General features: G+C 39.7%; 1 protein-coding gene across 5 annotated transcripts in view; it reads left to right on the top strand.

Annotated features, from left to right (window-relative positions):
• LOC132044850 (uncharacterized) overlaps window positions 1-15,009 on the top strand; it is a 69,437-nt gene that overhangs the window by 38,049 nt on the left and 16,379 nt on the right. For all 5 annotated transcript variants that reach the window (XM_059435387.1, XM_059435386.1, XM_059435385.1 and 2 more), the window contains 10 exons: window positions 1,531-1,615; window positions 1,753-1,818; window positions 1,899-1,958; window positions 2,517-2,603; window positions 2,693-2,879; window positions 13,421-13,464; window positions 13,542-13,673; window positions 13,756-13,887; window positions 14,004-14,056; window positions 14,149-14,197. In XM_059435387.1, the coding sequence (XP_059291370.1) occupies window positions 1,531-1,615; window positions 1,753-1,818; window positions 1,899-1,958; window positions 2,517-2,603; window positions 2,693-2,879; window positions 13,421-13,464; window positions 13,542-13,673; window positions 13,756-13,887; window positions 14,004-14,056; window positions 14,149-14,197 (895 nt within the window). The remainder of the gene's footprint in view (window positions 1-1,530; window positions 1,616-1,752; window positions 1,819-1,898; window positions 1,959-2,516; window positions 2,604-2,692; window positions 2,880-13,420; window positions 13,465-13,541; window positions 13,674-13,755; window positions 13,888-14,003; window positions 14,057-14,148; window positions 14,198-15,009) is intronic.

Below are 15,009 nucleotides of genomic sequence, written 5' to 3'. Positions count from 1 at the left end.
TACACTTAGGTCGAGGTCTTCCAAAATGACTTCCTCCTCGACGATTTTCCCTAGATTGGGATGTCCGATTTTCTATTGTCTAAGATGCGAGAACGAAGGAGTCAACAGTTGGTGATGAGACCATTGTGTGACTGGGTGGCACAACAAGGTGAAGTAATTGAGAGAACAGATTTTCAAATGTAGGAACACTAGGACTAGCCAAAATCTGGTCACGCACCGAATTAGGATCATTAGGAAGTCCAGCAAGTGTAAGAACTAGATACATCATCTGTCGTTACTCCTGTTGCTTTTCAACACTAGCAGTATTTGGCATCGACCTCTCAAGTTCTTCCATGACTGCCTATACGTGTCTAAGTAAGTAGATATCCAAGATTCATATCATAAAAACGAGATATGTCATTAGTGTATAAAGGGGGAGCCTTTTCCAAAAGTGAATAACATGTTTGGAATGGACGAAACAAGGGCAACTTGGAATCAATAGATCGCCAGAGGAGACTACTTAATTGAGCGTCAACCTTCTCCCATTGTGCTCAGGCCTTTCATATCCCTTACTAGCCTTTCTGATTAAGTGATCTTGAACACCTTGACCCTTGCACCACAACTCAATCAAGGAAGCCCAAGATAATAATTTAAACCTCCCATTAAAGGTTCTGAAGTAATTATAAACTTGAATTTCCAACTCTTATATTTCTGAAATTAAAGCCATCAAATGTGAGAGACATGGTTGGATTGAAGAGAGTTCTAAGCGAACAACTTCAAGAGAATCTGACTGAAAAGAAATGGGATAATACCAGCCTGCATATGGTGGACTGTGTGGAGAGAGAAATAGGAGATGTTTTGAAGATAGATCCAATTCTATTCAGAAAGTTAAATGGAATTGTATTGTATCTTTACTTTTCTGGTTTAAACAACTTTGTATAGAGGAAACAGATCAGATTGTAGATTTACTAGGTTTCTGTAAGTCTTTTTCCATTCTTTTGGTTGCTCACTTTTTGGAGGTGGCCAGCATACCGTTAATGCCGAGGAATACAACTTTACCAGTTAAATTTAAAAAAAAAGAAGAAAAAAAAAGAGAGAATCTGACTGAAAAGAAAACACCACAGCTTCTGCCTCAAAAAGGACTGCTGGGTCATAAAACAGAAATCCAGAAGCTATTGAAAGGCTGGAACACTGCTGGATGTTCGAAGCTTAAAGCATTTATCATATGCCCTCCATTGACCCCCTCAGTGGATTGTGTAGGTAGCCAAGGTACTAAAAGACTCCACGTCCTTGTGTTTTCAGAGAAACAGTTGATGTAGTGCTTTCTCGGAACCTACACTTAGAAGTTGCACTCTGTAGTCCAATGACTTCAGCTGCTCAACTAAGTGTACAAGTTCGTGCAGAAGTGGTTATTGATTTTATGTTTTTGGTTGGCTAAATCTACACATTAAGCTGGGTGTTATTAGGATGATGTTCGGTCATATGTCTTAGTTTTTCTTTGAAAACGTTCTGTGCAATTTTTGGATTAACATGCTTATCAACAATCTACAGTGTGGTACAATCTCCTGGGTCTAAGCGGTCAGAAGCATTGCTTGAGCCAAGGGAAACTGTTGTTCTTACTCCTAAGAATGTGCAGGTTTTTCTTGTTTGTCGTGTTTGTACTATCTATTGCAAAAGTTCTTTCACATTTTACTTTTGGAGAGCCAATATTATTTCACGATATATGGTTTTTGAGCAACTTATGATGTTATTATTAATGCTTCTGTATCTCAGGCACTAAGAACACTATTCAACATATCTCATCGGCTGCATAATGTTTTAGGTCCTTCATGGAGCTTGGTGAGTTAGTCAACTATCTTCATCTACCGAATGTTTAGAACTATATGCTCCTAATATTTGCTTTTGCTAAACATGTACAGGTACTGGAGACTCTGGCTTCTCTTGACCGAGCTATTCATTCTCCACATGCAACTACACAGGTAACGTTGGGTGTCATCAAAAGAGAGGGCTAGTTGCACTTCAGTTATAGTTTTTGGAGATTGCTTGGACCAATCTCTAAAATTAAATTGATCTACTTCAACAATGATAGGCCAGTGGCCTTAAACACTGTAGTATAGAAAAGCTTCGGATTAATCAATGAAAATCTAGTAGGAAAATGCAGTTCCTGTTGTCTACTTCATTTCCTTTTTGGTTTTTTCCCCTTTTACTATTCATTGGTTTTTTCATGGCTAATAGTCTAATTATGAGTGAAACATGGAAAAGATAAATAGAATGCTATAATTTCGAGTAAGAAGGGAAAAAACGGCAGATTTCTGTCTGTCAGGTTTCTCTATTATTACGAGCAAACAATTCCGAGTAAGAAGGGAATGAATTCTAGAAATGACATAGTAGCTAATAAGCATATGGTATGAGCTAATTTACAACTCGAGCCTGTCAAATTTTTCATAGTTGTCCGTGTCATTATGGCTTAATCTGTATTTGTCACCATCAAAGGCTGAAAAGTATACTGATTTATCCACTTAAATACCATGATACAGGAGGTCTCCACAGCTGTGCCAAAGCTCACCAGAGATTCTTCTGGTCAATATAGTGATTTTCATATTCTTTCTTCCCTAAATTCTCAGGTGCTTGATTTCCCCTTTTTCTTCTCATTTTAACCGTTTAACTTATTTTTTATTTGTATATAAAGATAAAATTTCACTTCTTTATGAAGCTGTTTGAGAGCTCAGCTCTGATGCATGTATCTGCCGTCAAGTCACTGCTTTCTGCTCTACGTCAGTTGTCACATCAGTGTATGTCTGCGGCTGTGAGTGGCTTTGGACCACCGTCAAGTCAAAAAAGTGGAAGCATCAGTTTCTCAGTAGAAAGAATGTTATCAATCCTAGTCAATAACGTGCACAGTATGTCCTGACAGCTATTCTTCCCATGTTTGTTGTTTCCCTTCTGTTGTTACGCATTGAGGTGCAAATAACCATGAAACATGCACTTTATGGTCTGAGTTACTGCTATCTGTTTAAACTTTTTGGAAGGTGCCATCAAGTATAATATCTCACTTATTTATTACTCTATTTATTCTTCTGAAATTGTCTAAACTAAGAGGAGGTGTTGCAGCTGAAATTCTATAAGATCAGATGTTTTAGCTCTCTGGTAAGCTGTAAAGGTTTTTGACTTCCCTATCACTATCTTGGTTGTTGAATATATAATTAAGTAAACGAAAGTGTGTTATTTCTAATAGTTTAAGCTTTTAGATAACGTGGTCATTCAATTTTGTAGTGATCACTTGAATGTGAGGATAATATTATTCAAAAGTACCTGCATAATTGTATGGAATATAAAGCTGTTTCAAACTTCTGCTTCTAATTTATTCTAAGCATAACAAGTGGTAGTGATAAAACCACAGCAATAAAACCAGGTGGTTGCTCCATATAAACTTCCGCTTCAAGGTCACCATGGAGAAAAGCATTCTTAATGTCCCTTTATAATGAGGCAAATGGCTTAGAACAACCATGGATAAAAGAAGGAGGACACATGCTATTTTAGCCATGGGAGAGAAAGCATCAATATAATCAAGCCTATATATCTGAGTATACCCCTTGGAAACAAAACAGGCCTTAAGCTGATCAACTTGGCCGTCCGGACCAACTTTGACTGCATAAACCTAATGACAACCAGTAATAGATTTATCTGAAGGATACAAGCTCCCAAGTACCACTCACATGTAGAGCTGACATCTCTTCAATCATAGCCTGTCGCCATCCTGGATTAGAAAGTGCCTCACTTGTAGACTTTGGGATGGAAACAGAGGACAAAGATGATACATAAGCATAATGGAGTGATGATAGACAATGATAACTTAAAAAGGTATATTGGAGGTTAGTATTACTAGCGGATCATATAAATTTGTGAAGTGCAATCGGTTGAGTAGGATGAGACAAGTCTGTAGTAGAGGGTGTGGTGCAGGACGTGAATCATTTGCATGATCTGTGGACGCGGCCGGCGATCATAAGTCAGGAGTGATGGTACCATTGCTGGAGATGTAGAAATAACCATAGATTCCTCAAAAATTGGTGTTGGTAAGACCTCAAAGATATCAGGAAGATCAGAAGAAGTTGTAAAGTAAGATGGGGACTTAAAGAATGTGACATCGGCTGATATAAGGTATGGACGTCAGGTGAGTAGCAACAATACCCCTTTTGAACCCAAGTATAACCAAGAAAGACACACTTGAGAGCATGAGGGGGTCAAGCTACTTGATCTCAAATTCTTGTGCTAAGGTATGGACGAAGGTCAGGTGAGTAGCAACAGTACCCCTTTTGAACCCAAGTATAACCAAGAAAGACACACTTGAGAGCACGAGGGGGTCAAGCTACTTGATCTCAAATTCTTGTGCTAACAACTTCTTTGATCGGATCATCTCCTCTTTGTCATCTCTTGTCACTAATATGTCATCAACATAAACAATAACCAGTGAGTTTACCTTTTCATATCTTATGAAGTGTGATCAACATTGCTTTGTTGGTAACCGATATATATCATCATTTTGGAGAGTTTGCCAAACCAAGCTCGATGGGACTACTTCAGTCTGTACGAGGCTTCTTTAGTCTGCACACCTTTCCCTGACTTTGTTCAGGATCAAATCCACAAGGGATCTCATATACACCTCTTCTTCTAAGTCTCCATAAAGAATACGTTTTCACATCCAGCTATTTTAATTCTCAATCAAGACTAGTTGCATAGGATAAAAGAATTTTGATAGGGTTCATCTTCTTAATTGGGGAACACGTCTTTTGATAATCAACTCCATAAGTTTTAGTGAATCTCTTAGCCACCAATCTTTGTTTGAATTTCAGTCGAGCCATCAACTTTATGTTTCACCGTGAAGACCCATTTGGAGCTAACCAACTTTTTGGACAGGGCCTTCATTTCTTCAATCATAACTTTCTTTTATTTAGGATTTTGAGTGAGAGGGAGGTCATACAGAACCCAGTGGCTCCAGAATGCCCGGGGGGGGGGGGGGGAGGGGGGTGTTTGGGTTCCAAAGGTGTTCGCAGGGCGCCAAGCCGAGATAAATTACCCACCCCACTCGTGATAAAAAAGAGCATGCGAGACTTCATGCCAAATAATTTTGGAATGACGAAGTTACTAGGAATTTCTCTCCGGTGTCGCTAAGAGGCTCCGGTCTTTGATTGACAAGAGGCTCCGGTCTTTGATTGACACTATTATGTGGAGAAGACCTCGATATTCTCAAAGATTAGAGATATCATTGTTACTATGTTTCTGTTACAAAAGTCCCCTCCAATTTTGAGAATAGATACAAAAAAAAAAAAAAAAGACAAGGCAAAGGTTCCATGAGAGGGAGATAAGGAATTATAGGAGACAAAATTAGATAACGAATGTTTTATACAAGATCCGACTCCTTTTCTATGAGAAATAGGCAAATCTAACTTATTAGGAAATGTAGATAACTCACCAGTAGAAAGGGGTTCAGCTTCGACAGATTGCATAATGACTTCTTATGCTTTATTTCTCCTGAGTAGGTTATCAAATCAGGTCTATCCAAATGCTCAACGGTCTCTCCATGAATTCTTTCTCTAACTTCACTTTCCTCTGTGGTAGTGGTTTCAACCGTGGAACTAGGGAGACGCTTCTTTTTCCTTATTGCCCTCCCCCTGAAGAGGTGATGGTGTAATATTAAAATGGGGTTCAGACTCTCAAAAGGTAACATCCATACTGACAAGGATCTCCGGGAGGGAGGATGATAAAATTTGTACCCTTTTTGTGTAGGCGAATAACCAATAAAGACACACTTAAGGGCTTTAGGTTCATGTTTCCCAGAATTCCTAGTGTGAACAATACAGACACATCCAAACACCTTAGGAGGAAAAGTATATTTATTCTCACCCTTAAAACCAAGGGGATTGGGAAAATTGAGGGTTTTAAGTGGTGCTCTATTGATAAGATAGACAACAACTAGAATGACATCCTTTAGTGGGTTATTGGTCATGGTTAACACAAAAGATCTTGCCACTTCTAACAAATGCCTATTTTTCCTTTCAACAATCCCATTGTGTGCACTAGTGTATAGAGAACTTGTTTGATGGATTATCCCATTGAACTTCAGATAAGCACCAAGTTTTTTTTTCATGTATTTTGTATCTTTGTCAGTTTACATTTTTTTTTTTTTTTAAATCTTAGTGTCAGATTGAGTACAAATCATCTTATGAAATGATTGAAAGCAAGTGAAAACCCCATTTTTGGTCTTTAACAGATTCACCCAAGTCATCCTAGTGCAACAATCAATAAAGGTGACAGACATCGAATTGCGGACAAGGCTGAATCCATCAACATATACCTAAAGTTGGCAATATCTTTCACTAGACATCTCAACTTAGGGGTGTTCCTATTGACCACTTACACTATCCGAATTTTATACCAATTAGACACTTTTTTCACAATCAACCAAACATTTAAAGAGTGCAATGCACTCACCGATGACATGGCAAAAAGACGAATTAAATGAAAACATGTGGAATTTTTGTATAAAATAAAAAAAATAAATTTTAAGTTTAGAAAAACAAAGCTTTTAGACGCCTCCCCCACCCAAGGCCTCGTTTTACTTCTCCTGCCCCTGATCCCTTCCCCCATTCCATTGAGTGGGACACCTTTATACATCAAAATAAATAATCGTAAAAGGAGTAGTACATTTATTATCGCTCAAAAGGTAAGAGTTTCTAGCATGCTTTGCCTCAAAATGGGGTCTAGGGAGGGTAAAGTGTACGCAGAACTTACCATTACCATGGGAGGTAGGAAAAGTTGTTTCCGATAGTCCCTCAGCGGAAAGAATAGCAAGCTAAATCAGTTTCGGAAAGGAAATAACAGAAATAAAGAAGCCATGGCAAAATACTAAATAAAGCATGACAAAGTAGTCTGAAAAAAGGGACAATAACCTAACTACCAAAAAATCATACGAAAATCTAAGTACAGGACAACAGATAATAACAAAAATCAAAGGATGAGAATGTTATTGATGCGTTTGTGGGGAAACAATATTCCAGACGAGAGAATTAATAGGACAGATAATGATTAATGTTTTTCGAATTATTTTGTTAGTCAAATAAAACTTCCCTGCGTGGATTAGGATTCTTGTTATTTCGGCTTTATAGGACTTTTGCTATTCTAAGTTGGTTAGGACTCTTGCTCTTTGTAACCCTCTATTTAAGAGAGTTGACGTTATTAATAAAATAGATTGGATTTTATCAAGTTACAAAGAGTTGGAACTTTCTCAAACAAGTTCGTGTCTGCATCGAACGAATTGCAAAATTCAGCAATCATAGGCAAGTCGAGAACAAGAACAAGGGCTTGACTGCGTGTTGGGCACGACTTTCCGATTAGTCGTCCGCCGACTCGATCCGAGAATAGGGACCTTAACAATTTGGTATCGAGCTTGTAACTATGGACGAAAATACGTAGAAGCAAAGCCGCGAAGTCTTTTACGAAGCCAAACTCAAACCGAAGCAAAAGTGGCGACTTCGAAGCAAGGATGGACGCCAAGTTCCAACAACTATCGCAACGTATGAAGCCTTAATCGCGCACCACGGCGCGTGCAAGGGAGTTGAAGTTGGAGACAACGATCTTTGCTTGTCCGGCGAACCAATAATGTAGGTGAACGACTAGATGTGCGTCTCGGAGGAAGAAACAACAACAGTAACTTTGGTACCGATGACAACATCGGAGGAAGAGGTATAGTTCCCGGATACACTAAATTAGACTTTCCTACTTATGATGGAGCGAAGATCCTCTTATTTGGCTTCACCGTTGTGAGAAGTTCTTCGCTAACCAAAGATACAATCAACCAAGAAAAAGTAGGTTTAGCCGCTTTTCACATGGTAGGGGAGGCGCAATGTGGGTTTATCAAGCGAACAAGAGGAACCCAATTTAACTGGGGTGTCTTCAAAGAATATTGTACTCTCCGTTTTGGTCCACCAATGAAAAGTAATCCACTAGGGAATTGATCAACTTGAAACAAACTAGTTCCGTTGAAAATTATCAAAGGAACTTCCAAAAAATGTTGGCTCGTGCATCATTCGTACGTATAGACCTGCAAGTGGATATGTTTACAAATTTGGTTTAGTTGATTTGATTCGTCTTGATGTTGAATTGCACAACCCATCTAACTTAGTACAAGCAATGAGTCTCGCGAGAGCATTTGAGAGGAAGATACAAATTGCTTTCAAAGCACACAAAGGGGCTATGGTTCAACCTCAAAAGTTAAGTGTAAATGCCGCTACAACGGCCGACTCCGAGTGCTACAAGAATCGCTTCGAATCCTTTTGTTAAAAGGTTGACTCGCCTACCGAGATGGTCGCCCGACGTGCAAAGGGGTTGTGCTACAACCGTGATGATCTTTATGTTACAAGCCATCGGCAAAAAAGTTATTCGTCGGAACAGAGGGGATGGGGAATGCGAGGACGTAACAACGGATAGCGGAGAACACCGCCATCTCACTCCATGCTATCAAAAAACAACATGGAAATACTTGCGATTGCAAGTTTTAATCGATAAGAAGTTGTTGCTTAGCTTAGTGGATTCGGGCAAGACACACAACTTTATTAGCTCAACGGCGGCCCGGCGCTTAGATTTGCCTATCCAACATCGAGGAAATCTCTATGTATCGTGGCAAACGGCGAGAAGATTTCCGGTTGGGCATTTGCACGGAAAGTGCAATTGTGTGTAACTAACCATTCCTTCGGTGTTGATTTATATGTGATTCCTTTGGATGCTTTCGACATTGTCCTAGGTATCAAACGGCTACAAACACTAGGCCCTATTCTCGGGATTTTGCCTTATTGACCACGAGATTTCAAGCAAAGGACAAGCGATTATTTTACATGGACAACAACAACTATTTCACCCACACCTACATCTTTCGCTAGATTCCAAGCAAGGTGAGCTCGAGAAGGTATTAGCCGATTTCACGACCTTTTCCAAGAACCCGTAGGTCCGCTCCATGCGTTCTCGCGACCATCGCATATGCTTAGTACCAGAACTAATCCGGTGGTAGTTCGGCCTATCGTTACCCTCACTTTCGAAAGATGAGATTGAGAAACAATGTGAGCAAATGTGACAAGGCATTATTCGACCAAGTCGTTCTCCTTTCTCATCACTCGTATTACTAGTCCGAAACATGATGGAACATGGCGCTTTTGCGTGGATTATAGGGAGCTAAATGCTAAAACAAGAAAAGACAAATTCCCTATTCCGATGGTGGAGGAGTTACTTGAAGAATTGCACGGGACACACTTTTTCACCAAGCTTGATCTTCGCTCCGGTTATCATCAAGTCCGCGTGGATTACATGGATGTTGAGAAGACCGCTTTCGAACACATCATGGTCATTACGAGTTCCTTGTCATGCCATTCGGATCGACGAATGCTCCTTCTACCTTTCAAGCTTTAATGAATGAGGTATTCGGAAGTACCTACGTCAATTTGTGCTTGTATTTTTTGATGACATACTTGTGTATAGCAAGACTTGGAAGGATCATTTGTCACACATGCGAATCATCTTTGAGTTGCTCCAAGCTCATCGCCTTTATTTAAAAAAATCCAAATGTTCCTTTGGCGAAAAACAAGTAGCTTATCCGGGGCCACGTAGTCTCAAACATAGGTGTGTCAGTTGATGCTAGCAAAATCGAGGCCGTGGTGGATTGGCCTCAACCACAATCAACAACGGCGTTGCGTGGTTTCTTAGGATTGACAGATATTACCGTAAATTCATCCGTAATTACGGTTTGATTGCTGCCCCATTAACAAGTATGCTTCAGCGGCATTCTTTTAAGTGGAACGATGATGCCCTTGCTTCTTTTGAAGCTCTTAAAAAGGCATTAGTTTCTGCCCCGGTGTTACAGTTGCCAAACTTTAAAGAAGAATTTGTTGTTGAGTGTGATGCTTCGGGTGTTGGAATAGGAGCAATCCTTCAACAGCAAGGACATCCAATTGCTTTTTTCAGTCGTAAGCTAGCTGACCGAAACTTGAAACTTCCAGCTTATGAACGGGAATTGATAGGCTTGACAAAGGCGGTTCAACATTGGAGGCCTTATCTATGGGGTCGAGCCTTTCTAATTCGGACGGATCACTACAGCCTTAAATACTTGCTAGATCAACGTCTTACTACTTCTCCTCAACAACATTGGCTTAGCAAGTTGATGGGGTTTGATTTTCGGGTGGAATACAAGGCTGGGCGATTGAATACTGCTGCAGATGCATTATCGCGGCGAGAAGAGGCTGAAGATATGTTATTTGCTATTTCTCAGCCGGAAGTTTTGATATTTGAGGAAGTTCGGGAAGAAGTCAAGCAGTCACCCATTCTTCAGGAACTTCAAGCTAAAATTGCACGGGGAGAGATGGATGCTGATTGGGTGTTTCGAGATGGGTTGTTGTTCTTTAAAGACAGGGTCTATCTCCTGCCAAACTCACCATTGGTAACTTCTGTCTTGTCCGGGATTCATGATAGCACACATGAAGGTGTGCAGAAGACCATGCAACGTATTCGCAAGGATTTCTATTGGCCAGCTATGAAGACAACTATCAAGGATTACGTTGCTGCTTGTTCAGTTTGCCAACGTAATAAGGCTGATAATTTGAGTCCAGCAGGACTGTTACAACCTTTACAACTGCCTAATCAAATCTGGTCAGATATCTCAATGGATTTTATTGATGGCCTGCCAAAATCAGGAGGTAAAACAGTGTTATTGGTGGTTGTGGACAGGTTCTCTAAATACGCACATTTTATTTCTCTTGCTCATCCATATAACGCATCTTCCATAGCAAGGCTTTTCTTTGAAAATATTGTTCGTTTGCATGGTATACCAGAATCAATTGTCGGTGATCGAGATGCCCTCTTCACTAGTAAGTTCTGGAAAGAATTGTTTCGTTTAAGTGGGACTAAATTAAACTTTTCATCTGCTTATCATCCACAATCGGACGGTCAACCGAGGTTGTGAATCGCACGATCGAGATGTATTTGCGATGCTTGGTGGGTGATCGTCCTACGAAATGGGTAGATTGGATCCCCTGGGCTGAATTTTGCTACAACACTTCTTACCACTCAGCACTTCACGCATCTCCATTTCAAGTTGTTTATGGACGCGAGCCTCCCCGGTTGCAATCCTATATGGCTGGTTCATCTCGAGTTGATGCGGTAGACCGAGCATTAATAGACCGAGATGTTGCCTTACAAGATATTTGAGCTAAACTCTAACGAGCGCAACACAAGATGAAAACTTTTATGATAAGGGACATCGTGATGTGGAATTTTCTCTAGGATCTTATGTCTGGTTACGTCTACATCCCTATCGCCAAAAACTCTGGCTAGTCATGTCCATCACAAGCTTGCACCAAAATATTCTGGTCCTTTTGCGGTCTTGAAGCGCATTGGATCTGTTGCTTATCAACTTGATCTACCTGAAGGTTGCAAACTTCATGATGTGTTTCATGTGTCACTTCTTAAGCCATTCAAGGGTGAGGCACCTGCAACTCCACCTACTCTTCCACCAGTTCAAGAAGGACGTGTTGTTCCCACCCCATGCTCTGTGCTCCGGTCGCGTCTGAATCGTGGTAATTGGGAAATTCTGGTTCAGTGGTGCGGCCTATCTGTTGAGGACTCCACTTGGGAGACAGTGCATCATTTCAAATCTGCCTTTCCAGACTTCAAGCTTGAGGACAAGCTTTTTCTCCAGAAGGGAGTAATGTTATTGATGCGTTTGTGGGGAAACAATATTCCAGACGAGAGAATTAATAGGACAGATAATGATTAATGTTTTCTGAATTATTTTGTTAGTCAAATAAAACTTCCCTGCGTGGATTAGGATTCTTGTTATTTCAGTTTTATAGGACTTTTGCTATTCTAAGTTGGTTAGGACTCTTGCTACTGTAACCCTCTATTTAAGAGAGTTGACGTTATTAATAAAATAGATTGGATTTTATCAAGTTACAAAGAGTTGGAACTTTCTCAAACAAGTTCCCAGGTCTGCAATTCCCTGAATGAATTGCAAAATTCAGCAATCATAGGCAAGTCAAGGAACAAGAACAAGGGCTTAGACCTGCGTGTTGGGCCTGGCTTTCCAGTTAGTCGTCCAGCGACTCGATCCAGAATTAGGGACCTTAACAGAGAAACTACAAGAGTAATGTGATGCGTGACAATGCTCAATCACCTACTACCCTGATTTGTGTCCTCCAAAACCTCCTATCTACGGTCATGTCCTCAGCTGAAACTCGCACCAGAATTAACAATTCAAGAATTAAGGTGAGCAGTAAAGGCAGTACCTGGTTGCATGTGATTAGATGTGGTAACAGAAGGTGAGTCAAGTTCGGTTAGGAGTCCGTGAAGATGCTGAATTTTGTCCGAAGACAATGTTTCTCCCGAAGCCGTCTTTTACATAGTTTAATAAGACTCCAAATCAGAAAATATAATTTTTCAAAACATTAAAAGAGGATTATTTCTAATGAGTCCCTCATGTGACCTATAGGTCACACGGTTGACCGTGGAAGTAGCCACTTATGCTTGCATTAGGTAGGCTGTCTATATCACACCCCTTGGGGTGTGGCCCTTCCCGGACTTGCTAAATCGGGATGCGCCTTTTTTTTTTTCTTCTAGTCCCTCAGAGAAGAAAAAAGGGGAAAAGATCGTCAGACAGATCTTGTCTCGCCGGAACCCTAGGTTCAGCAATCGTAAAATCTTAAACTTGGTGTGTAGGCTGGGAATTGTCAGACGAACCGAAGCAAGAAAGAATCTCTAAAATATTCCATGAGAAGTAGCCTTTGCGGACAGCTTCAAGGAGGGTGAAAACTTGACCTCTTTTTTGGAAAAAATGAACCCTAATGCTGCAAGTGAGAAAAACACCTCAAAAGGCAGCAATGAGGCCGATACCATGATGAATTTGAGAAAGAAGAAAATGCTTCTTTGTATGTCTACATCCAAGGATAAGGGGTATTTATACAAGTGAATCCTAATGTATTAAGGAAAGACAATAAATCAAAATAAAGGAAATATTCTATTCCTGTAAATAACGCTAGGAAAAGGAGAAGCCGTCGCGCCATAGGGCTTCCGTTTTCTTGCTCGTTAGTATTTGTTTTTTCATTTTTGAAAGAAAGGGCATGAGGTTTGAGAGCTGTACGAACAAATGCTTTAATCAATCACTTTTCGCTAGCCTTAATGAGTGATGAGATAGCGTATAATCCGTGCGATAAGCTAGCAGCATGAATTTTCTACTTCAACAGACTTCTACTTATAGCTTAGCAGTTCTGTTTTTCAAAATGACTTTAGTTTTCTCTTTTTTCTTTCTTCTAAAATATTCTTCAAATATCATGCTAATTGATCAACACAACCGCTTTTCAATTTCATTTTATTGTTAAGGCTAAATTATGATCGTATTTTATAACAGGGGTGGGGCCATTATGGGATGAAGTTATTAGCCACTTTATTGAGGTAATCTATGCCTAAATTTCATAAGATGTTATGGTTGCATTTGTTCTATATTTTCTAATATCTTCATGTTTTTGTAGCTTACTGATAGTTCAAATCAACATGTGCGAACTATTGCACTGAATGCAATGGATCAATCTATTTCTGCTGTTTTAGGATCTAATGAGTTCCAGGAACGTGCACCATCCAAGCTCCAGGGTGCATGCAACGATGTGAGAATTAACCTTCCATTGAGAGGTCATGACTTTTTGCATACGAGGTGATAATAATCCTTATCCTTGACAAACTCTCTAGGTACAAACTGAGAATATAGAGTTGAGGTCACTGGAGTGTGCTGTTATATCTCCACTGAAAGAGCTATATTCTTCAGCTCAAAACATTGATGTTCGTGCTGGATCTCTGAAAATTCTTCTTCACGTTTTAGAGGTACTGTGATCCAAGTTACTGATGTAGTCCATAACATTGATAAAGAGATGCAGAACTCTCTTTTCCCGATCCTCTCTCACTATTCGTTCTATCTTTTTAATGATATATTCTCTCAGAGACATGGAGAAAAGCTCCATTATAGCTGGCCAGATATTCTTGATTTGTTGAGGTGCTTATCCAGTACTTCGAGTTACTTTTGGTCTTTAGAGCCATAGTTTTTACAGGTAAGAGAACTCTAAAATCGTGGAATTATGCTTTCAGGTCTGTAGCAAACGCTGGCGAGAAGGATCTCATTACTCTTGGATTTCAGGTGACAATCCTAACATTCATCAAACGTGAGGGTGCAAGTGTTCTGGGCCATCTCATGAGATATGCGACCTGGTCAATTTTAGTTCAACCAGCTCCTCCATTTATTTTGCTTAGTGTTTATTGACTCAAGCCAGATCACGTAGCAAGGCATCCACCATACATGTTATTCTTTTTTCCAATACAAAAAAAAAGGAGTTTGATTTAGTCCCTAGGGATTTCATTTAATATCATTAGGAAATATTTTAGTGACCTGGACCATGTTTGCATAAAGTGGATTGTGGATCTTGTGTAGAGGGTTACCAAACAAACGAAATCTTAAGGACAACGTGATATTCCCATTTTTTCCAGATCTTCTCATTCTTTGACTAATTTCTTTTTTCTTCTCCTACATCTTTTAAAGGCATTTTGAGGAAAATTGAAAATCTCAACCCCAAAATGATTCATATTTGGTCTCTACTCTTTCATCATTTCTAAAATGCTTCTTTGAAATAACATGGTTGGTGTACTGGTTTCCCTTTCCATTAATGTTTAGTTTATGTTCAGTGCATATAATCTCGATTATATTGCTGTCGCCCTTACTCGCTTTATCTTGGGTCCGATAAAAGGAGAGGAATAGGGGGCTTTTGATGGAGTTGGGACTACTTTAATTGCTTTTGTTTATAATAGCCTTTTGTTTATAATTGCTTTTTGATGCACCAATGAGGTTCCTATCTGCAGAGAAAATTTGTTGTATATTTTAGAGAACCATTATTTCGTATAGGTTCTTTACCTTTTAGTATACTTCTTGTATTCAAGAATTTTTCCCACATTAAA

This window comes from Lycium ferocissimum, unplaced genomic scaffold (assembly GCF_029784015.1).
Source record: "Lycium ferocissimum isolate CSIRO_LF1 unplaced genomic scaffold, AGI_CSIRO_Lferr_CH_V1 ctg5331, whole genome shotgun sequence".
NCBI lineage: Eukaryota > Viridiplantae > Streptophyta > Magnoliopsida > Solanales > Solanaceae > Lycium > Lycium ferocissimum.
The sequence above is the reverse complement of the archived record's forward strand: the minus strand, read 5'-3'. Positions and strand labels throughout refer to the sequence as shown.